This window comes from Eulemur rufifrons, chromosome 1 (genome assembly GCF_041146395.1).
Source record: "Eulemur rufifrons isolate Redbay chromosome 1, OSU_ERuf_1, whole genome shotgun sequence".
NCBI classification, from domain to species: domain Eukaryota; kingdom Metazoa; phylum Chordata; class Mammalia; order Primates; family Lemuridae; genus Eulemur; species Eulemur rufifrons.
The window spans coordinates 81,461,418-81,486,878 of NC_090983.1; the positions used below are offsets into that span (position 1 = coordinate 81,461,418).

A 25,461-nucleotide genomic window follows, 5' to 3' on the forward strand; every position below is an offset into this window, starting at 1 on the left:
CAGAGATATTATTATCACCAGATTTTTAAATCTCTTTTCAGAAATATCCCATGCATATACAGACACCAATAGTATTACATTACACACTACACAGAGTTAGTTTCCCATTTTGGAGGTCCTTCATCCTGCTTTTCTGGAAGGATTAAAGTTGTTACCAGTGTTTGCAATTCATATAAAAACATATTGAACAAAGAAAGCAAGTTTTCAAATACCATATATGTTTTCTCCATATTTATAATACTAAAAAATGGAATAATGCAATGTTTCAATGCTATTTAACAGTTAAAATTAATATACATTACTACATATTGTGAGCATTTCATATTAATTACTCTGGAGTACTTCAGTGTGGAATAAATATATTCTGTTCTACAATCAGTTCTTTGTGCCAGTGATTTTCAATCTTGGCTGCTCCTTAGAATCACCAGGCCTACTTTAATACATACTGATGTCTGGGTCTCACCCCAGAGAGTCTGATTTCATTGATGTGGGATATGGTCTGGGAAAAGGGATGTTTAAAAGTTCCCCAGGTGATGTTAATGTGTAGCCAATTTGAGGACTGCTATTTTAGACCTTACTCAAATAGTTTCTTCTATAAAATGTTACATATATGTGTGCATACACACACACACACACACACACGCACACACACACAAATATATAATCTCCACAAGGAAGATTTTAAATGCAGAACAAAGCGGTATAGTTTGTATTTGTAATTTTTACAAGTAATGTCATGGACCAAAAAAATCAGATAGCATGGGAACATGAAATCTGTATAACCTCATACAAGGCAATTAATCTTTCTCGGTTACCATTTCTGCATGCCCCAAAAGGAAATCTTAACAATGAACCATAACTTGTTTGTGCTAAGAGATAGGTACAGATCTCTTTCAAACAAAAAGTATGATACAAATGTTTAAATATAGAAAAAAATGCAAAAAGGATTGAGAAAAAAAAAACTAAGCTAAAAAGAACCATTAAATAGATACTCAGTACCAGTTGTTAACCTTTGGCTGTCAGGGAGAATTGCTCTGCTTGGGACCAGTTTTGTATTAATGATACTAGGTCATATGGTCTATTTAGTCCAGTTTGATCTTTCTTACTTTATTATATTCTAAAGTTTTTAAACATTATTTAAAAATAATACAAGTATCACATGGCAAGGGGTAAATCTTAATAAAACTAATGTTTATACCTAGGGGAGTAGTTTTGGAGGAGTTTAATTGCCAATATGAAATAAACACCCAAATCGTTTAGTACCAAACTCTGTATTTTCAGTGGTCATTGATTCTAACATATTTCCTGATTGATTGAGTTGTGGAGAATCCTACATTAAAACCTCTCCATATTTAAAGCCTATTTTAAAATCTAAAGTCAGATATAGCACAGGCAAGAAAGATATAGTATAAAACACCAAACACAGCACACAGCACAGTAACATAGTGACACAGGTTAGGTACTGAGTAATCATTAGCAGGAAGGCAAGCTGAAAGGCAGGAAGAAAAATAAAAGGGAAATATAGGATTTTTTTTTTATAAAAATGCATTTGAAGTCTATCATGAGACTTTCTTCAGTAAAACGTTACTGGAGCTGAAGCTCAATATAAATTTTTCCTTTGCCATTTAACACTTTTGTAAAATTGGAGAAAGTACTTTAACTCCTTCAGATTTATTTTCCTCATTTCAATCAACAGAGAAAATAGACAACCTACAGAAAGAGAGAAAGTATTTGCATGCTATACATCCAATAATGGGCTAATAACGGTAATCTACAAAGAACTCAAGCAAATCAACAAGATAACATAAAAAAAAAACATTAAAAACTAAGCAAAAGACATGAACAGAAGCTTCTCGAAAAAAGATAGACTAATGGCCAATACACATATGAAAAAATGCTCAAAGTCTCTAATCATCAGGGAAATGCAAATCAAAACCACAATTAGATATCACCTAATTCCAGTGAGAATGGCTTTTATCAAAAAGTTTCCCAAAACAACAGATGCTATTATGGATGTGGAGAGAAAGGAACACGTATACACTGTTGGTGGGAATGCAAACTAGTTCAAACCCTATAGAATGTAGTATGGAGATAGCTTAAAGAACTAAAAGTAGACTTACCATCTGATCCACCAATCCCACTACTGTGTATTTACCCAAAGGAAAAAGAATACTTTTCATAATAAAGACACTTGCATTCGAATGTTTATAGCAGCACAATTCACAATCGCAAAGATGTGAAAACAACCCAAGTGCCCATAAATACATGAATGGTTTAATAAAATGTGATATATGTATGCCATGGAGTATGACTCAGCCATAAAAAATAGTGAACCAATACCTTTTGTAACAACCTGGATGGAACTGGAGACCATCCTCCTAAGTGAAGTATGGAAAGAATGAAAAAACAAACACCACATGTACTCACTATTAAATTGCAACTGAATGATCAACACTTACGTATATATATGGTAGCAAAATTTAACAGAAATCAAGTAGGTGGAAGAGGGGTTGAGGGGATGGGTTAATTCATACCTAACAGGTACAATGCACAAGATCTGGGTGATGGACATACTTATAACTTTGACTGAAACTGTACAAAATTAATCCATGTAACCAAAACATTTGTATCCCCATAACATTCTGAAATAAAAAAATAAACAAAAAATATAAATAAATAAATTAATAAATAAATGTAATAATACTTCTTAAGGATATTGTGGGGATTGAATGTGATCGTGTTTATGAAAATGTTTAGCTAGGAATTCGGCTGGATCCTCAATAGACAATCATTATTTAATTTTTATAATTATACCTAAGTCACTTTTGCTTTTATAATCTAGAGTCTGAATGCTATAAGATGCATTCAAAATGTATACTTCAAAACTACAAAGTAACACCTACCACCAAATAACTTACCCTCTCTTTTTGTTAACTTATTTTACTATCCTCAGACTTTAAACACTTCAGTCCATCTCTAACATGGCTGAGAAGAAGGAGTTGATCTAAGTATATGAAAGGAATGTGTTCTAAATTTTTCATTGAGGTTTATAATTTTATTGTTTTTTATGTTGTTGAATCCATAACATCTACATGCGTTAGAACCTTGGTACTCAGTGTGTTTCACAGAAAAAGGGCAATGTTATCACCAGTCAGCTTGTTAGAAATCCAGGCCTACTGAATCACAATCTTCATTATAGCAAAATTCCCAAGTGATTTATATGTATGTACATTAAAGTTTAAGAAGCACTGCTTTAGATGATATTCAATTAGATATTACTTTAATGGAAATTTAAAAATATATGATTTGCACTTTAAATAAATTCTTATTACATTCTTTCTGATTCTGGCTCATTTGGACATAAGTTAGATTTGTTGTAAAGAGCACTAAATCAGGAGTAAAAGTACACTCTTTTATTGTATTGGCTGTGACATTTAATGATAGCAAAAATTCATCAAGTTCTTAAACTTCAAAAAGTTTCTGTTTTATCATCTGTAAACTAAAAGTCTAGTTAATACTTCCCTTAGTGCTCAACGGGATTGTTTTAATGGTTCATGTGAGATGACACATTATTAATGTTTAAACTCTTTACATATGTAAAGCACTATTATAATCCATGAGTTTATGAGTGGACAATGGCTAGGATTTATAGAGCATCTATCTGTAGGTAGATTATAAGTAAGAGCTCCTTAGAGAGGAAGATAGGATGCCAACTTCAGAATTTGATTAATAATCATTTTTTTTTTTTTTTGCTGCTTTATATCAGAACTACAGGGTGGGTGAGAGAGGGCGTGTCCTAAAAGGAAGAATAGTTTTGGATAATTTAATTTTTTTGACTGATTTGTTTTAACAAAGCTTGAATGGTCCAATCAATTGCTTTGTACTTAGTTTGATATGAAAACATGACCAATAACAACATAAAACAAGACAAAAAGATGAATTTTACTCAGCACTTGCCTTCAATATTTCCTAGGATGCTTCTTAGTAACTGAATTAAGTTCTGAGGAAATGCTATGCATTTGGCACTGCAGTCAGGATATTGTGAGGGATGTCTTCATGGACGTCGATGGTGCAAACTCTTGGTTTTTTCCATTACAGATAAAAAGACCTGTGGACCTCATGAATTCCAGTGTAAAAACAACAATTGTATTCCAGATCACTGGCGGTGTGACAGCCAAAACGACTGCAGTGATAATTCAGATGAAGAAAACTGTAGTAAGTAACTCTTGCCTAATAATGTTGCAAGCTTGACAGCCCATTTAATAAGCAGGATGGCAATTTTTAGTTCAGTTGAGGTATAAATTTGAACCTATTTGTCCTGAAGCTCACATTTTTATACATGTATTCACATTTGGCCAGGAATATTCAGACTACATTGACCTGAATCTCAAATGGTAGAATTATTGAAATGCTCATCCTGGGAATTATTTTCTTACCGTTCTCAGAATTGGTATGAAAGTATCATGAGGTTTAATGCAACCCATTAGTATTCAATGAAGGAAGCCACTGATGCACGTTCATACAATGAGCTGAATGATGTGGAGACAGTACAAAACATCTCCTTCTTTAATGGATGGTATTCATTTCATTTCAGGCTCAAATCCTTTTATGCTACAAATTCACCGATGAGCATCTTTCAGTGAAATACCTTTTTTTCTCTCCGGAGTTGTGAACAACTTATGTATTCAGGATACTTTTCTCTGAAAATAGAATAACACTATTATAATCTGTCTCCTACTTTTTTATGCAATAAATTTATAAACAATAATTATTGAACAATTTTATTTTCTAAAAATTATGGCAGTATGTAAAATTGTGACAATCTCTCTAGATTATAGCATTAGTTTCTGAATACGTTTCTTACCAGCACTTTTATTCACTGCCATTTAAACAAAGAAAGCAATATAAGCATGTTTAAAATAAGGTAATAATCAAATTTAATTTATTAAATATTTATATCCTGCTGTTTCTGAAAAGGATTTCATGCAGATTGATAACAGTAATGTCTCCTCTTACGGACATCTTTTTGGACTAAGAGCATTCATTTCCCTGGTGGCAGAAGACTAAATCTATGTAGGAATATGTTATATTAATGCATATAATTCATACAGTGAAAGCTTTAATAAATCACATGAATATTCATCTTGTAAAATATCAACTAATGTTTTGAATAATTTTTAAACTTAATCGGATCTGTGCTTGGGAATATGAAATCTCTGGATGATTATGATTACAGAATATTCTGAATATAGGAGCCTTCATAACTCTCTCTTTGCATAGATATCTTCTAACTGATCCTGGTGTTTAGAAAGATGAAGACCCTTGCCTCTGCTTTCATTAGAATGTTTTAGATTCCTTTAATCCACAATGTTAAAAAACTTTATATAGAAGTTCTGAGATCTGTTTAGTGACTAAAATAAAAATCTAATGGGATGAAGTTAATAGGAATAGAAGTGTAGATACAAAAAAGAAACTATTATGTATATACTTTCTGTTCATTTATATATCATAATTTAAATATAAAAACTATTTATCTTAGTTTTTGATCTATTTAGTGTTAATTATCAATAGGATACCTGATAGCAAATGGCCTATGACTGAAGGATATTGAGAGTAACAGAAGGCTCTGAGAAGGCAACAATGAAGTCTTAGAGAACCTTTATTCAAGGGGGTGGTTGAATTTGTGTAAGAAGTTATCCTACCACTTTAATAAGGAAAGAAGAAGGAAGAAGACATAGCCTGCTTCTGAGTCTGTTGGGGTTTCCTAAGTGGCCAAGTATCATTGTACTGACATCAAAAAGTCAGCCTTTGGCTCATGAAAGCAAGGAGAAAGAACATTAACTCTCACTTGTCACTGTGGAAACTTGGTGATAAATCATTGTAGTCACAGAGCCCTTAAAAAAAACCAAGGGAAGTGGTTGCAATATCAAGCATTCCAGTATAAAATACTCAATTATGTGTGATTCTCTTTTAGTTTCTATGCACTCTGAGCTTGTTGCCTAAGACAAGTAATATTGATGAAGCTGCATAGGAGAGATGACAGTGAACAAGAATGAAATATATTACAGTGGTGACATGGGAAAGTATAAGGCATATAAGGTTCAAATATGAGACTATGTTAACATGTTACACATGTAAGAGTATGTTAGGACAAGTATTAAAATTTGTTCACATGTTAAACATGTAAGATTATATAAAAGGAAAAATCGAGGAATCTAGATAATTGAGTAATGTTTGGAGATACTATTTTAAATAGAGCAGAAGAAATAGGAAGATTTAAACATTGAAAATGCCAGACATTTTACATAAGTAGAAATTGAATCCATGAAAAATAACAAACAAAATTCAATTAAATCTATGGGGAATAGTCATATAGAAACCAGCATTAGAAAAATACTGTTGCTGTATTAAAATGCTATAGAGATATTTCTAATTTCTTATTATCTATTGAAATTATTGTAAATAAATATTTACTCATCCATCATATGTTCAGACATATGTTGTTCTCATATGTTCAGACAGTGGTATATGTTATCATATTTTCTAAACATCATCAATTAATGTTATGCACTTTGGTTTACATTTGGCAGTTATTATTACCTATTATTACGTAGTGAAACACATCAGAGATAGTAAATCAACCATGTACATTCATGTATCGCTTAACAGTGGGGATACATTCTGAGAAATACACCATCAGGCAATTTTCTCATTGTAAAAACATAAATTGTACTTACACAAACCAAGATGGTATAGCTTACTATACACTTAGGCTGTATGGTAGAGTCTATTGCTCCTAGTCTACAAACCTACATATCTTCTTACCATACTGAATATTGTCAGCAATTGTAACACAATGGTATCTGTGTATCTAAACATACCTAAACATAGAAAACGTAGAGTAAAAATATGGTATCGCAATCTTTTGAAACTATCATCATACATGTGGTCTGTCATTGACTGAAATATTATGTGGCTCATGAATGTAGTTTAAAAAACAATAGAAAAATACTTTTAAAGTCACTCTTGTACTTCTTTGTTTGTGAATCTAATTTAATACATTTGCTTTTTAAGTTGTATTGGAAACTCTCCAGTGATAGATAGGGGAAGAGTTCAAATAGTAGTGGAACAATTAACTGCCAGGTATGTTTTATGTTTAACATGCTTTGTACATATTTATATTTACATGGGATAAATAGTCCATTGTCCTTTCATTGTCATCTGCTGATCATTTCCCTTGTTTAGTGTTCATCAGGGACACTTTGCTTCAACAATGATTTCTGTTTTTAAAAACAAAAAATTTCATTGTCACTGGAGTTATTTTGTAACCTAGATCAAAGATTACTTGAGTAATTCTCAGCATCTATATTATCTTTATCAACACAAATATGTGGAATGTATGCTTTCTAAGTAATTGATTTGAAAAATAAATTACTTCATATCCTTGCATTATTAATAAGTAACTAACAATCTAATAGATTTTAAAATACCAAAACTAGATTCAGCTGATTAACTAGATTCAGGTTTACATAGAGAGACAAGCCGCTTCTGCCTTATTTGAATTTCTAGTACTTTCACACTGAATTTATGTCAGAAGATTATTTGTATAGGATGTCAGTTACACTAATTGTATTCCAAAAATTCTCCTCAAATGCTTACACCCACATTCACATAACTTTTGAACTTATCACCAAGGGTTTATAAGATATTCAGCAGAGAAACTGGAATTTGGAAGTCTTTCTGCTCTGCCATGAAATCTATGACTTTGAAAGTCACTTTTGTTTCCTGAGCTTTGGTTTCTTCAGTTTCGTGAAAGATGGCTTCCAAAGCTCTTTTCAGTTCTGTGACTGTACCTTTTTGCCTCCATCGGTATTGAAGGAAGTGATCATGATGTGATCATGATCAAGTGTACATGATGCCCTTACTTTTTATTCTTATAGTAGAATCCAAATTAGCCTTTCAAAATACGGAAGCATGCCCTGCAAAAGTTTCCTGATTGTCAGTCTGGCTTGTCTAGACGAGATTTACGGAAATCCTGGTTAATTGTTCACATGTGGGGTTCCCCATCTACTCTTGGTCCAAGGATATAAATAATATCAGAGGAAATTAGTGTAAGAACAGCATTTTAGAAATACTGGGGAAAATGTCACATTCAAATTTGATGGGTTGGCTTTCAGGTACAGTTTCGTTTCTTTTTTTTTTTTGTTCTTTTCCACAAGAAGAATGCTAACTATCATGCCAAAGTCTGAAAATTGATCTTATTAGGAAAAAAAAATTCAAAAGTAAGATAAACAATAAGAAAAAAATACCTTAGGACGTTCTCTCATAACTAAATTATATTTTCTTCAAAAGAGTTTCTTTTTGAGCTATTCAGTGGCAAAAGATTCTGAGGTATTTGTGTATGTGTAAATAATTCATGATTATTATTCAGAAGTCTATTTGATGGCATTTTTGAAAATATGATAGAAACATATAGAATTTCCATTTTCTCTGAATAGGTTTTTTTCCAACAAATCACTCAGTGTCTCTCTCTACCCCCATTTTGAAATCACGATTAGTAATATTAAAACAGAGTCTCTGTAGAACAAGTGCTCTGTGGAACTATTGGGCAAATGCCTCTAACTGCTGGTTATATAACTTTTTAATTACATTATAAGTTGTTAATTTAGTTAACATTTAGTTACATTAGTACATTTTACTAATTAGTACATTTAGTTACATTTAGTTACATTAACAAGTTTCAATCCTCCATATAGCAAAATGTGTCAAGGCCTGTGAAGCCACTGCTGTTTAGCACATGATGAAGACACTTGCTTTTAAACAGGATAAAGGCAATTAGAATGTTAGAGGAAGAATTAATCCCATTTATACAATCCCCATCCCTTCAAAATTAAATGTTTCTTCTGCTGTTTTTAAGCATCTAAGTACAATATGTTTTAAATGTACTCTCTCTTTATTCTTTTAATGAAAATCTCTTTAGTTGTTACTTTCCATTGTTAAATAAATTGAACATATTTCACCGTAATTTCTTTTCTCTAAGAATAAAACTGCATGTGTTTGCAAAGAGGAGGGCATTTAATATCTGTTATCTATTCCTTCTTTACCTGGATAAGAATATTATTGTGTATGACACAGCTGTAGACACAATTAAGGAATAGAGAAAACAGGAGGAGGTCTTTCATCATGCAAGGTATCAGTCCTGTTTAGAGAACAAAAACTAAACAAGAGATGATCTCCAGTAGTCATATTGATTACATGCAGGAACAAATTTCTGAAATCCTACTTCATTGTCCAGATGAAGCATATTCCACATAGGAAATTAAGCCGAGTAGTACATCATACTATTTGGCTTATGTCCTATGTGGAATATTGTGCAGCATAATTAAATCAATAACTAGCAAATCATCTAAATTGACAGATAAGTGAAATAGGGCATAAGCAAACAATGGCATAAACAAATAGAAAGTTTTCAAAGCAAACAATCCCCTTCTGCCTCTTCAACCCTTACTCACCTTGCTATGTCCAGTAATATCCCCATGTACACTTCTTCCTTCTTGTTCCATGAACTCTGCACTTTCTGAAGACAAAATTGAATAATTAGAAAATCATTAGAACACGTAATAAAAAGTCAAGAACCAAAGACAAGACTCACTCCCCAGTTAATAAACAGTCTCTTGGGTACAGCAATACACAAAATGTTGTACTTACCTGAAGTAAATATATAGAATGACTTAGAACTCCAACTACTATTAAGAGAAAATATTATCGTTATAGTATGAAAATATATGATCTTTTATGCTTTTTGTTTTACTTTGCTGTTTTATTTTTATTAAATAGTAGGCCATTTATCTTTTGTCTTTTTAACTTGTTTTTTATAATGTCACTTTCTATTCATGAGTTTAAAAATAAATTTGAAAAAGTATTACATTATGTACCATAGATGCTTCATGAGACCTTTAATAATTTATTGGTTCTATTTGGCTAATCTCCTTTTTTTCCCTTTAATGCTACCTCATGTTGTATGGCATATAAATTTTAGAATGCATTTGCATATAATAGAAAAACCCTATTCTATTTTTCTATCCCCAGAGCCACAGACCTGTACATTGAAAGATTTTCTCTGTGCCAATGGGGACTGTGTTTCTGCAAAGTTTTGGTGTGATGGAGATTTTGACTGTGCAGATGGCTCCGATGAGGTAAGCATCTCTGCAAAATCAAATAGAAAAGAAAGCAGTTTTTCAGAAGCACATTTATAATTATTATTATTCAGTCCAATAAGTGTGGCAAGGACAGTTCAGAAATGTACTTTACTCCTGACACAGTGAGATAAGTATTATACCCACGTGCTGTGCTGCAGATACCTAGCATAGGGAATAGCTCTTGTGCTACTATTGACAGTTAATTTTATAGTCTGTTTTACCTCATCTGGTGAATGGCTGGGTTGGGAATAGGATGTTTGGAAACCCTATTCCCTTTTGCTGATGCCCTTGCCATTTGTGAATTTGTTCATAAATTTGCTGCAGTATTTATAGTGAAGACTAATATTTTTATGCATTTTAAACAGTTTCTTCTCCCTAGCCTCTTTCTTCAATAGATATAGTCTTACAGACATCAACGTGGGTCATCAATTTTCATGAAACCACAGGTTGAGCTTTGCTTAGGTGATGAATTACAATCCATTTATAATAAAGCCCATGTACACACAACTTTAAGTAAAAAAGTTTACAAATCCTCTGAATAATTCTGTAAAATTAGATTGTGCTAACATTTACAATGCTTCATACAGTTCATTATTTATGTATTTATGTGCTTATGTTCCAGATATCATTTATTCCATGATGCTTTAAAATAATAAATGGCACATGGTTATATTTTTTTCTCAATCAAATCTGGAATGACCCCAAGCCCTCACTTTCCAATATCAAGGAGAAGCCCGGTAGTAGTCACTTTTAGTGATTTTGTCTGTTTCACTTGGGTAATATCAGGAACCCAGGCCTTGTGCAATTAAATCCAATCAGAGGTGAAGGAAAAAAGTTGTCTCTGATCCTCAGTGGACACCATGGCTCCATCTAACAATACAGTGACTACCTAGAGCTCTGGCACTCTGGTTGGCAAACATATGACCTATCAAAAAAGTCTTAACACTGACCATAGACTTGACCAGAGAGGATTTTCCTTGCAGCCCTGGAGGTTTCTGTGTTACAGATCCAATTTCCCTAGAGATCCACTGATTTTCTACCTCTTTGGGAGACACTGTAGGTCTCTATTACTTGTAGAACCCACACAAACTAATTGTCTTTCAGTCCTTAGGCGTTCTTATCAGGATTGGACAATTCTTTTTCCTTCTCTCACCGTTTTGGAAAAGTCACCCTAACCACATACAGAAGCCTAGATTTTGGAAACAAATGAGTGCAACTTCTCTCCCGAGGAACAGCAAAACCTAAACCTCAAGTATGCAAAGGTCTCTCAAGAGAAGAAGCTGAAAAATATCACTTCTGTTCATAGGACTTTTCACAACACAAAAGTCAAAACAAAAACTTTCAAATCCCACAAGGGAGTTAAATTTCTGCATTGACCAGCTACATATTTACATAGTATTCATTCATTCAAAAGTTACATTGAACTTTTTCAAGGCAGGAAAACACATTTCATGTAAACTCATCCACCCTATAAAAATGTTTTGGTTATAGGTTTTTTAAAATATATATACATACATATATCTACACACACATATGCATACATACATGTGTGTATATAATTGCACACATATACATATATATGTTCTAACAGCCTGTGTAATCTGTGAAACAGCAAGAGGTGGGGATATATTGCTTAAATCTTAGAATTTTATGTTACATGTTATTCACAAGATGTGCAAGGTACATATACAGAACCAAACACTTCTTGTTAAAAAACTTACTAATGTGAAAGTAGATATCTTTCTTAACATCACTCCTATTATGCCATAAGTTGGTAGACATAGTTCTTTTGATATTTATCTCCATATATCCAGGCATTTTCATGATAATGCTCAGATTGAATAAAATTAACTCTCTTAAAAGGAGGTCTTTTTCTACATTTACAGACTTTTAGTACAGTCTATATGTAATGAAGTGGCTAACACTATAGGTAGTTGATTTCTATTTGTTTTCCTGAAGTCTAGAATGACAGGTTGCATTGATTAAAAAAAAAAAAAAAAAAAAAAACAAAGAGGCAAACAAACAAAAATGAGGACTGGAAAAAAGGCTAAAAAGCAGAATTACATACAGAATACTCTCATACTAAGAGCAACTATTGGAGAGTCATGAAGATAAGTTTCTGTATGAATGGAATTGATAGTATAATTAGCTTGTTAATATCCAGCCCAAAAAAAAAGAAATTAAAAAAATTAGATCAGCCTAATTATATATCAAGTATATATCTCTGTGACACACACAGAGAATTATTACTTAAAGTGATTTTAAATTATAATATTTGGTGTCTACATTTAGCATAACATATTGTAAGCACAAAAAAATTGCAACTAAATCATAAGCTACATTCGTATAATTGTTGTTAATAATAGTGGTTCTGTTAATTTGAAAGACACATGTAGGGTGGTTCAAATGTTCAATTATGTTAATGTCATTAGCACTTAAAATTTTAAATTAAAAGAAAGGAGATGCCAATATAGAAACAAAAAAATTACGTAAAATCCCATACTATAATAAATTCAAAAGTATCTGTATAAGATCTTGATTAACTGTTCTCTTTCTAAAAATATATAATTTCTACCTCTGCCAGTGAAAAGTCCTAAAACCAATCACAATTCAGCAGTAATGACTATCGCTAAAATTCACAGAAGAGCCTCTAAATATCATTTCCCAATTAATGGCAAAAAGACTCCTTTGAGATATGCCTAATTCTAGGTCTGAGAAAAGAAATTGACAAGATAAGCTGCTAACATCTTAGGCTATTATTATAGAATAGTCTCCAAAGTGCACAGGAACAAACTTGAAGAAACTTCCACTGACAAAAGGGACAATTTGAGCACTGTAAAGAAAAATGACCATAAAGTGTTAAAACACAAAAATGTATTAAAATCCATGAATTCATAGCAATACTTTAAAAAATAAAAAAACTCATCAGTCACTTTAGAGTTGCTAACATTCTTGGGATGCAATTAGTCAAATTTACAATATGGGATATTCTATAGTACAAATGACATGGTTTCTTCAAGTAGAAAATGGCATTTAAAAAACCTGAGAGAGTGGGAAATAGTTATACATTAAAAGACACTTAAACCAAGTTCAATGTATAGACCTTTTTTGAATCCTTATTTTACCAAACAATATTTTCATATAGTTAAGTAAATGAGGAAAGTTTTGATATGGATTGGATATACTAAAAAATTATTCTTACTTTTGTGATATTGCTAGGTTTCTGATGCTATTGTTGTTATGTTAAAATATTTCAGAAAGTAATGAATGGGGAGAGGATGCATGAAACACGAATAGTGAAGTGTTGATAGTTGTCAAATGAACACGGTGGGCACATAGGGTTTATCATACTATTCTTTCTATTTTTATGTATTTTTTAAATGTCTAAATAATGAAATACCCACACAAATAGATACATACACACTCACACGTACACAAACACACAACTACACTGCAATTTATTGCTGATTGAAATCTGACAATGATATTAAAAGTACCTAGAAGTACCACCTTCTGTATTATTGTCAAAACAGTATAGACACATCAGTGTCATTGATCATTGAGCTATTTTACTTTAATGGCCTGACTGCAGAGATAAGTATTCATTGATTGTATGGATGTTTACTGAACAGTTATCATAATCATGGCACAGCATTAGATACTTGGTTCATAGAAAGACATGATCTTTATCCTAATGGAGTTCAGTTATATGAGATTTTAATTTATATTCCCGTTTTCTACATTAGCTATTTCATTCATTCATTTATTCACTCAGCAGTTTTTATTGAATGTTTACTATGTTCCAGGCACTAATTGAGTATGGGGAACACAGTGGTGGACAAAACATATGAAATCTCTTTCTCACACCCAGTGCATGAGCTATTACGCTAATGTCTTTCACACCATTCACCATTACTTGGCTTAACCTTCAGATACCCCACATTTCTATTTGTCCTTACACACAAAAAACTTTTTGTTAGGTAGTTCCATTTCTGATAAAACTTCCTCTTTGAAGCCTTTTCTAATTGTTCCAATATGAAGCCATATCCATTTACCTTGGCATTTATTATATTTTATTCCAATTGTTGGTTCAGGTGTTAGTCTTTAATACTAGTCTATGGTTTTATCAATTAAAGGGAGTAAATCTCATTTTTTTCTGCATTCCCATTATGTAAGTCACTGGAAAATGGTAATTCTCAATACTTTGGAAAAGAAGGGAAGAAAAAAATGAATTATATAGCAAACAGCCTAATTAAACTGCAATCAGCAAAGAGAAAAATTGTAAGAACTCAGAAAGTAAACTCTCCTTCATTACATGGAAATGAAACTGGGAAGAAATAAAGTATTAATAGTCATTCAACATGCTTCACTCACAGGGAAATCCACAGCTATGAGAGTGTTGCATCTTTTGTGGGAAGAACAAACAAGTACATTTTGGTAATAATAAAAAATTGCTTAACAACAGAAAACATCATCCTGGCAAGACACTTCGTAGGTACATCCCATTTAAAACAGAGTATTCAGGACCCAGGGGACGTGAACTTCTAGTGGATCCCTTTAAATTATCTCATATAAAGAGCTGAAATATCTGGAAAGATAAATCTGCCATCTTGTTTGACTTCCAAATAAAATCTCTATATAAGTTAGCAGAAATGACAATTGTGACAGTTCATTTCACAGTTCTTTAAGAACAAATGTCAGAAGAGAGGAAAAGGAGAATTATGAAAGCCAACTAAGCTGTAAAGAGCCCAGTGCAAAGGAAAAGAAATGGGGAGAATAAAGGGAAAAGAAATGGGGAAAGAAGGAAAACTAGGGGAAGTTTAGCCAATGCAAAACAGATTTGCCTTAGGATTCTTGTTTGTTTCACATTCCATCCCTCTCTAACCCCCTTCTCCCACACCATTAACAAACTGAATGTACTTGCTTAGAAATATTTGTTTAAAAGTATTTTAGAGATAAGGTCTTACTATGTTGCCCACTCTGCAGTGCAGTAGCGAGTCACAGGTGTGATCAGAGCACACTACAGCCTCAAACTCATGGGCTCAAGAGATCCTCCTGCCTCAGTCTCCCAAGTAGCTGGGATTACAAGTGCTGCGTGAAAGCTAGAAATAATTTTTTAACCCTTTTATTTCCTCATTATCTTCATTATCACCTAATATTATTAAAATTCCATTACCCCATAACTAGCTGTTGAAAAATTAACCACTTGGAACAATTTAATTAGTATGATGAGACCAAATGAGACCAAGGCATTTATGTTCTTTTTCCATTTCTCTGTTTTATTATGATCCAAAAGGACAATTGAAAGTGAAAAATTATTATGTCATATTGTCATGGGCTTAAAATAGGACCATCCAGGCCACTACTATATAGTAGACCTGATTTCTATAATATATTTCCAGGATTCTGTGCATAAGTTTTCTAGTCTTTTAGGCTTGTAAACTGTTTTCTAAAAATTTAATTTTAATTACATCTGTGTTGTTTTTGACAGAGAAGTTGTGGAGCAAGTTGTTCCCAAGATCAGTTTAAGGTTTTCTATGCATAGATTTTCTAGCCTTTGGGGCTTGTAGACAATTTTTTAAAAATTTAATTTTGATTACATCTGTGTTCTTGACAGAGAAATTGCGAAACAAGCTGTTCCAAAGACCAGTTCCAGTGTTCCAATGGCCAGTGTATATCAGCAAAATGGAAATGTGATGGCCATGAAGACTGTAAATATGGGGAGGATGAAAAAAACTGTGAGCCAGGTAAAATGATTGAGGTGATATTTAATTTAGTTGACATTTTACCTTGATAAAATTTAAATTTTACCAACAATATGCAGAAAAAAGTGGCAAAAATGTCACACGTTTACCATTTTTAAGAAATAGTCTGAAATCTCTGTGAATAAATTAATTAGTGTGTCCGTCATATGTGTAGAAAGTGCTTTGACAGATAAGATCATCACATATGTATGGGATCTGAGAATTATTCCTGTAAATTTGATTTTCTGGTTTTTATATCTTATCCCACCATTTGGAATTCTTTTCCCAAGATAGTCAAATGAAATATGTTGAAATTATAAGTACTGTTAAAGCCAGGTTTTTAGTTATGGAAATTGAGGTTATGAAACAGAATGTAGGAGTTTCAGTGTGATGCCAACTGAGAAGAAGCATATTATTTGTATTTAGATATTGGGCCAAATCAAAATAAAATTAGGAAGCAAACCAGAATATAGAAAAAAATGACAACACCCAGTTTATGCATTTCTATTTCTTAAATATGGCTTTATAAATATACTCATTAAAACACTTAAATTTTTACATAAGTATTTTAATTACATTTTCTTATAAGAAAAAAATTACTGGCGGAAAATCATACTATAAGCTATGTATAATGGTGAAAGCATTACCCTGAGCAACTAGGTCAGAATAGCAGATACAAGGCACACACGTTACCACATCCCAGTGTCATGCCCATGATCCATGTTGCTAATAGGTCATGCATATCTTTTTTACTCAATCCAGATGTGTTTTTAGATTCCTTATGAATATAGATCCCCAGGCAAACACTGCCAATTAAAATGAATTAAATCTCAAGGAAAAAGCTTCTTAGAATCCCTGGACTAAGCAATTTGGCCTACAAAGACATTATGTAAGTACATTTGGCTACTTCATGGTCTAATATAAGGCCAAAAGCCCAGAGGTTTGAATACAAGCCTGGCACACCCAAACCCGTAGACAATGCCAGCTGTCATAATCCCACCAATTAATTAGACAGAGTAGTGGTAATAACATTTATCCACTTGTTATTTTTAATTTCTATATCATAACGGAATCCTGCACATTATATAAGCTCTGTTAATTTTATATATATATATATGTGTATATATATACACATATATATATAATGTTTAAAACCCCAAAACAATAAAATTCTTAGAACTAATTCAAATACTCTACTTTTGTCAGCACAGCCAAATAGATATTACTGGGTCTAGGAGACCATACCAAGATTTCTGCCTTTTGCTTTATATAGTGTACACATGATTAACATTTCCAAGGGTTGCTAAATATTATTGCAGTTTTGAAAATAATTTGAGGCTTTAATAATTTAATTTAAAATTGTGAAAAACCCATTTGATACTTCAAAATCAAAGGGATGGAGGTTATAATTTTTCTCCCCTTTCTTTAATGACTTAAATCCTTACTTCATAGGCTATTATATCACTGAAATTTATTTCATATAATGCAATAATATTTCAAAGCACATTTTAAATGAATCTTTAATACTAGATGTTGGATACAGTTTAAATAATATAAACAATTATTATTACCATCTATCAATTTGTATTTTACACGCTTATTTATGTCTGTATATCTCAAACCCATCATGCTTTTACTGTATCTAAATCTCAAATTTATAATTGTATTCAGCTTCTCCTACTTGCTCATCAAGTGAATATATATGTGCCAGCGGTGGATGTATTTCAGCATCTTTGAAATGTAATGGAGAATATGATTGTGCTGATGGTTCAGATGAGGTAAAATCTATCATTTAATTAAAATCTTTGCATTACATGAATTAGGTTTGGCAAAATAAATGCAAGGAAAATAAAGAGACAGAATCTCCATTCTTAGCATTGTCTAAAATGTTAGTAGGTATATTGGATACAATCATTTCAGCAAGTACCGGAATCTTTATGCTGTCCATATACTGAAGCTTATTGTCATTTATAGAGGTCATATTCATTAAGTCAAGATAAAAGAAAGCCCAAGGTATAATAAATCTTTAGTACTATAGGCTGCATGTTTATTTTCCCTGTGATTGTATCATTATCATTAATGAAAACTGCAGTGCCCATTTGTATTTGAACAGATGGACTGTGTGACTGAATGTAAGGAAGATCAGTTTCGGTGCAAAAATAAAGCCCACTGTATTCCAGTTAGATGGCTGTGTGATGGAATTCACGACTGTGTGGATGGCAGTGATGAAGAGAAGTGTGACAGAGGTAAGGTAGTTTTTGTTTCTGTGCCCATAAATGAGAGAATGGAAGTTAAAGTGCTGCACAGAATGTGTAGTGTGTGCTAGGGGCAGAGGATGGATCATTAAATGATCCTCTTTACTCTTTCTAGTTTTATTACATAACAGCCTATTCTAAATATGCAAAATCCATATCATCTTCAGGAGTGTAATTTCGATCTGTGTTTCACAAAAACAAACAAAATGCAAGCGTTTATTGAGTGCCTATTATGAGTATGTGTTCAGACTGGATGCTGGGTCAAGGATAGGGATATGTGAAGGCAATAGGGCATGTAGATAGCATAGCCATTGCTGCAGGAGGATTTTCTGTATTTTCTGTGTATGCTTCTCTTCCATGTTGTCTACTTTACTTTGAAAGAATAGGAGCAACATATGGTGTACTAGATTGAACACATCAGTATGCTATATGATATATAGGTTATAGGTTGTGCCCCAGATTTCCTTCTTGCCCTATCATTGAGAAAATGACCTACCTTTTTTTGTCAACCTGGAAGACAACTTTCAGTTTTGTCATATATTATTTTCCAGCTACATGAAGACCATTTCCTGACAGATAACAACTTTTAGTTGTAATCCACCACATTAAACACTATGATTATTACTATACTTCAGAGTTAATGAGAGTTAATGACAGCAAAGCAATTGTGTGTTGAAGCTTCAAATGATCAAAAATTAACCAATTCTTATTATTTTCATATTGTTAAATATGTTGTTAAAATATAAAATTTCTTGTGACCTGCTTACAAAAGTCTCTCAACAGAATTTACATTTCAGAATATTTGGAACATCATCAACAGAAATGATACTGGATATTGCCACATGAATCAAGGCACTTGAATGTGCACCCAGGGTTTATATAGTTAAAATCTATCTAAAATATTTACTTCTGTAAATACCTAGTCTCTCAGAGAAAAATGTATTCTACTTTCTTGAATATTCCATCAGACGTTTATGATGAGATATGTCCATCCCAAACCTCCAATACATCCTATTTTATGTTCAGCAGAAGTGATTTTAGTTTCATTTGGAATCTGCATTTCATTATAGAGAGCCATAAAACGTTAAATGTCCATAATAGCTGTTCTACCTTAAGTTCTCACACTCATTTTCTGCACTTGGACACTCTAGAGACAATAAACACTGTGGACAGTCTGGCAGCAGCAACTCATGTGCACGCTTGTATTCAAAGACTTTGGGATGACAGTTAAGCTACTCCTCATTTTCCATTTTATAGCTAATCACCTCCATCCCTTAACTTCAATTACTACCACCAATCTAGTCCATTCTCCCCTCGTGCCTGAGTTTGTGTAGTGCCACCTAACTGCTCTCCAATACATCCTATTCACTGTTACCTGGTTCATTTTATTTAAGTGTACCTCTTTTTGTATAGATTTTTACTCAAGGTACCTGGTTACACAGAAATAACCCAACATGGGTAATAATCATAATTACAAGAGAATGATCACATGTTATTTTCCCAGACCTATATTCTACTGCTCCTCTTTATGTATCATACCCTGGCCACACTAGAACATCTCAAGTGTCCTTCAGATCTAAAATAGTTCTACAAAATATTTATTCTTACTGACTGAAAAGAATTGAGAGACTTTAATTTAATAATTTACCAATATGACAGAGTTCCTCTCTCCTTCCCACTCACACTTCCAATTTTTCTTGGGCTTCTTTGCTGCTAGGTAGTTAAGTTCCAATGAAATATCTTGGTAGTTAAAGTATTTGACCTGTATGGATGTACCTTAAGGCATGACCAAGTTCAGATTTCTGGTATTTAATTTACTCCCAGGAAGTGGCTTAGGTATTGGATAAAGGTGTTTTAAAGCATTAAGGAAATCGAATGTCAGAATAAACATCTTTTCTGTTAAATCTTACTTCCATTCATCTCAAATCTGGACATGTGAGCTAATAGGAGCTCAGTGTTGGGGACTGGAACATAAGAAATCTTCAGGATAAACATGGTACATCTTTCCAGTGAATCATTTTTACTAGTTTATTTTAAAAGACCAAACTCCAAAATACTATGGAATTGAAAGCAGCATTCACATTTTTAAAGGTAAAACATAGGGCCTCAAGGAAATTTAATGCTTCTTCTGGCCTGAGCTTCCAAACTTTACTCTTATACAATTTTGGTGGAAAAGATTGCGAGGTATTCTTTTTAGTAATTTTCACTTCAAAAATGTGTAAGATATTTATGGAAATAAAATATATCATATATCAAAATTTTTTTCAACCCAAATTAAGATGAGAAACCAAATTAAGATGAGAACCCAAATTAAGATGCTTATTTCCGGTGATGATGCTCTTGACCAGATTTCTATGAACCTGCCAAGGACTCAGTTATGATTCAGATATGGTACTGTTAATTAATATATACTTTTCTATTTTTTTAATAACCTCCTGTTGATGTGATCAAGAACATGACTAGGAAACTGGAATTTTAATCCAGACAATCTCTTTAAAATATACATTTTTGTTGTTGTTTATGTATGCTTTATGCCATTTCAAAAATCAGGCAATGTAAGTGAGACTCAAATGTCATGGAACCTCATGATGCATTTTTTTTGAAATGCAAATTCTTTATAGTACAACATGAAGTCTTTGGTAGTTTATCACAAAACCTTTGCCTTTCTGTCATAATTATGATTTCATTTATATTACTCTTTTGTTAATAAAAACAGTGGCATATTCAACACTCTTATGGGGAAAATTACAATGTTATCTAATGAAATACCTTAGGGAACTCATTTTTCCCTTTAACCAGACTGATGTATGTGCTACAAATAGAATTTTCAAAAATAATCAGAGGATGTCAAGAGTTCATAAATTCTGTTTGAATTTAATACATTGTAAAGTGGAGCATGCAATGAGATTTGGTAATTAGAATCTTTATTCTGAAAAAATACAACTCTCCTTCATACTCTGTGGATTTTGATTTTGAATTAGGGCAATACTTCCCTCATACTCATATTCATATCTTTAATTTCTTTGGTACTCATGACTAAACATGGTATTTTTTATGTTTTTTAGAGTGAGAGAGTTGTTAAATGGTACTATGTTTTGTTGCATGGGTTTTGGTCACTGAGATTAAATTTAGAATTATAGTATTTTAGAGCTCAACATTGCAGAAGTTTGAAAGAAAGGGGGTACCCCAATGACAAATATTGGACTTTCAAAAGTCTCACATGCTCATATTCACTTTGGTTAACTCACTAGGATCTGCCTTTGTCTATATCTTAGAGTTTGTTTGTTCTCAGAGATGCCAAAATCAGTTCTGATAAGCATTTTTGCAGAAAATCTTACCACTGTTCAGAGAAATATCACTATAAATTCTCCGTCTGAGATTTAACTATTACTCAAAATTCTAAGCAATCTACCTTTATTTTCCTAATCATGTCACTCTACCATTACCATATCAGGTTTTTAAAAAGCTGACTTTCTCAAATTTGTCACCAAGCCACCTCTGTGTCTCTGTGTCTTTGTCTCTCTCTCCCTCTCTCTCAGTTAATTACCTCAGCTACTTAACAGCGGTAATAAAATTCATGAACTTTTTTCAACATCTGGGCCCCAATTAAAAAACTTACCTGTAGCTATGCTCAAGCTTTTCCCTTTCCTTCCTCTCAAAATAGAAAACTAGTCTGACTTCCAGTCTAAGTCTAATCTTTTTATTTTGCTCTGGATCTCAAATCCCCCACACTCTCTGGATTCTCAAGAAACTCGTTATATCAATTACCCGTTCTCCATTCTGTATTGTCTACTGAATTATTCCCAGAAGCATTTAAATGTGTTCAGACATCTGTTTTCACCCACACAAGCAACAAGGCTCATTTACCACCTGACTTTTCTTGTCTCTTCCTTCCCTTTATAACCCTTTATGTCTACATTCACTAGTTCTTTCTTCATCTCATTCAATAACTAAAATCATTTCACTAAACCCACCACCACTTCACTAAAGCTGCCCTTTAGCATTTTTAAATGTGCTGACATTCCTCTTAGAACACTTTACCCATAAATTGTCTGATATCACTCTTTCCATATATTTCTCCAAGCACTCTGATTACTTTTTTTTCTTTTGTAGGCTCTTTTTTATCTACCTAACCTGGTTTTTTCTGTGTTCTCTTTTAAACTTCAAATAATAGCTATATTCTGAACATTCCCAGATGCAGATTTAGAGTTCAGAAACCTATTCTATACTTCAGACAGACTCATCTACTAGCCTGCTAGACATCACCATCTGTTACTGTATGGGTTGCCACAACTCTTCTTCAAATTGGTCTTTCTCCTCCAGTCTTGGCTTTACTGTCTCCATATTTATTTCCAAATTCTCCATATCACAGCTAGTATTTTCATTCTAAAATCCAAATCTGATTTTGTCATTTCTTAAGTTAAACCTTTTACCACTGGAAATGAGTTATCAGAGATTTGTGTAGCAAGTCAAAATTAGAGGAAAAAGAATTATTTGACCTTCACAAGCTTAAGTACATTATCTCCTCCAATGTGTATCCACAAGATGAACAGTGGCTATTTCTAGGTATTTTCTATGCTTACAAGGGTGACCATTATCACTTCTCAGCCCCATGTTTTAATGAATGTAGATTTTTACATATGTTAATGGCTTCAGCTGGTCAAATCTAGCCAGCCCTGGAGCCATATCTCTTATCTTATGTATGAGGTTTAAATAGGTAGTATAACACTTTGAGAGCAATTGTATTTATCTTAATTTTAAACTCTCATCTTTGTGTTGTTTCTCCAGGTACTTCTAGCAAATATGAACTGTAAATCATTTTAACCGTACCTCTTTTTTAACATATAAAGACATTGAATCTTGGAGACATTAATAGACTTGCCCAAAGCAACACAAGAACCCACAGTTCCCAACTCCCCAGTCATTGTAGTCTCATTATGTATTGCTTCATCTCTAGACATATGACTCAAATTTATTAGTTCTTTGGGTCCTTTGCTTGTGGTAGATGTCCTTAACGATTTTATGTTAGAACAATTCTGTATTCCTGATGCTTTCTATTTATTTTTGAAAAGAGAAAAAAAAAGCAAACATTTTTTAAAATTTTTCCAAAAATAGGATGTTTTATTGCACAATTCTTATAAGAAAAACTGAAATATTATATGATATGGCCAAATTCCTATTGCTGTTACAAAATTAATTGTTTCTGTGTGACTGCAAAAAACTTTTTACTAGGTATTTTAAGTCTTCAATGATTCCGTTTATTAGTATTACACATACAGCTGAATTATCTAATAACTAGAAATGTATTTCTTTCCAGAAAAGCAAAAATTTTAATAAAAATTAAAATGTTTAAAAATCTAAATTTCTTTACAATCATTAACATAAAAATTATGTGAAATAGAAGATTATTTATATTTTTAAAAACTTTCTTATACCATCTTCTCAGTATATTCTAAAGAAAATATGAGTATATATGAGCATATTAGAATGTCTTGAAATGTAAACCATGAATATCTTTTTTTTTATTTCACAGTATTATGGGGGTATAAATGCTTTGGTTACATAAATTGCCTTTGTATTGCCCAAGTCAGAGCTATAAGCCTGCCCACCCCCAAAAAGTACACACTACACCCATTAGGTGTGAATTTACCCATTCCCTCCTCTCCCTTCCCAACTGCCTGACACCCTATGAATGTTACTTCTCACATGTGCACATTAGTGTTGATCAATTAGTACCAATTTAATGGTGAGTACATGTGGTGTTTGGTTTTCCATTCTTATGAAAATTCACTTAAAAGAATGGGCTCCAGCTTCATCCAGGATAATACAATAGGTAGTTCACCATTTTTTTTTATGACTGAGTAGTGCTTCATGGTATACATATACCACATGTTATTAATCTACTCATGTATTGATGGGCACTTGGATTGTTTCCATGTCTTTGCACAGTGAATTGTGCTGCTATAAACATTCTAGTGCAGATGTCTTTTTTATAGAATGTATTTTTTCCCTTTGAGTAGATACCCAGGAGTAGGATTGCTGGATCAAATGGCAGTTCTACTTTTAGTCTTTGAGGTATCTCCTTAGTACTTTCCAAAGAAGTTGTACTAGTTTGCAGTCCCATCAGCAGTGTATAAGTGTTCTTATCTCTCCACATCCATGCCAACATTTGTTGTTTTGGGACTTTTGGATAAAAGCCATTCTTACTGGAGTTAAGTGATATATCATTGTGGTTTTGGTTTACATTTCCCTAATGATTAGAGATGTTGACTGTTTTTTCATGTTTGTTGGCCGTAAGTCTATTTCTTCTGAAGTTTTCGTTCATGTCCTTTGCCCACTTTTTAATGGGGTTGTTTGATTTTTTCTTGCTGATTTTCTTGAATTCTATATAGAGTCTAGTTATCAGCCCTTTATTGGATATATAGCATGCAAATATTTTCTCCCATTCTGTAGTTTGCCTATTCACTCTAATGATAGCTTTCTTTGCTGTGCAGAAGCTTTTAAATTTGATCAGATCCCATTTATTTATTTTTGTTGTTGCTGTGATTGCTTTTGGGCTCTTCTTCATGAATTCTTTGCCTAGGCCAATGTTTATAAGAGCTTTTCCAACATTTTCTTCTAGAATTCTTATGGTTTCATGCCTTAGGTTTAAGTCTATTATCCATTGTGAATTGATTTTTGTGAGTTGAGAGATGCAGATCCTGTTTCAGTCTTCTACATGTGGCCATTCAATTTTCCCAGCACCATTTACTGAATACCTTTTCTTAAAAAATTGGATATTATCTGTTTCTACTATTACACAAGGAATAAATACAACGGAGTAAGAAACTAGATATTGTGTGCAAGAATTAGAGGAATATGTGTCCTGCTGACTGGAATTGATTATGCTCAATCTATCTATCTCTTTTTTGTTTTAAAATAAAGGAGGAAATATATGTAGAGCTGATGAGTTCCTTTGCAATAATTCCCTTTGCAAACTACATTTCTGGGTGTGTGATGGAGAAGACGACTGTGGAGACAACTCTGATGAAGCCCCTGATATGTGTGGTATGGCATTTCATGTGGCTCTAGATCATACTCTCATCTCCCAATCTAATGCACCAGCGTGAATCAATGAAGTGGTGAGGTGAACTGCAAATTCTACTGTCCTGGGGTTAGGTAGATAAAGTATAATCACAAATACAGTTTTTGTTCAGGTAATAAAGAGATTACCCTGTTCAAAGTTTATGGCTTTATAGAAAGCCTTTCTAAATCTGAACTTGC

At 32.8% G+C, this 25,461-nt stretch overlaps 1 protein-coding gene across 2 annotated transcripts in view; it reads left to right on the forward strand.

Moving 5' to 3' along the window:
* Window positions 1–25,461, forward strand: part of LRP1B (LDL receptor related protein 1B) — a 1,768,615-nt gene that overhangs the window by 1,605,498 nt on the left and 137,656 nt on the right. For both annotated transcript variants that reach the window (XM_069473041.1, XM_069473049.1), the window contains exons 67-72: window positions 4,099–4,215; window positions 10,090–10,196; window positions 15,817–15,946; window positions 17,615–17,721; window positions 18,057–18,189; window positions 25,123–25,245. In XM_069473041.1, the coding sequence (XP_069329142.1) occupies window positions 4,099–4,215; window positions 10,090–10,196; window positions 15,817–15,946; window positions 17,615–17,721; window positions 18,057–18,189; window positions 25,123–25,245 (717 nt within the window). The remainder of the gene's footprint in view (window positions 1–4,098; window positions 4,216–10,089; window positions 10,197–15,816; window positions 15,947–17,614; window positions 17,722–18,056; window positions 18,190–25,122; window positions 25,246–25,461) is intronic.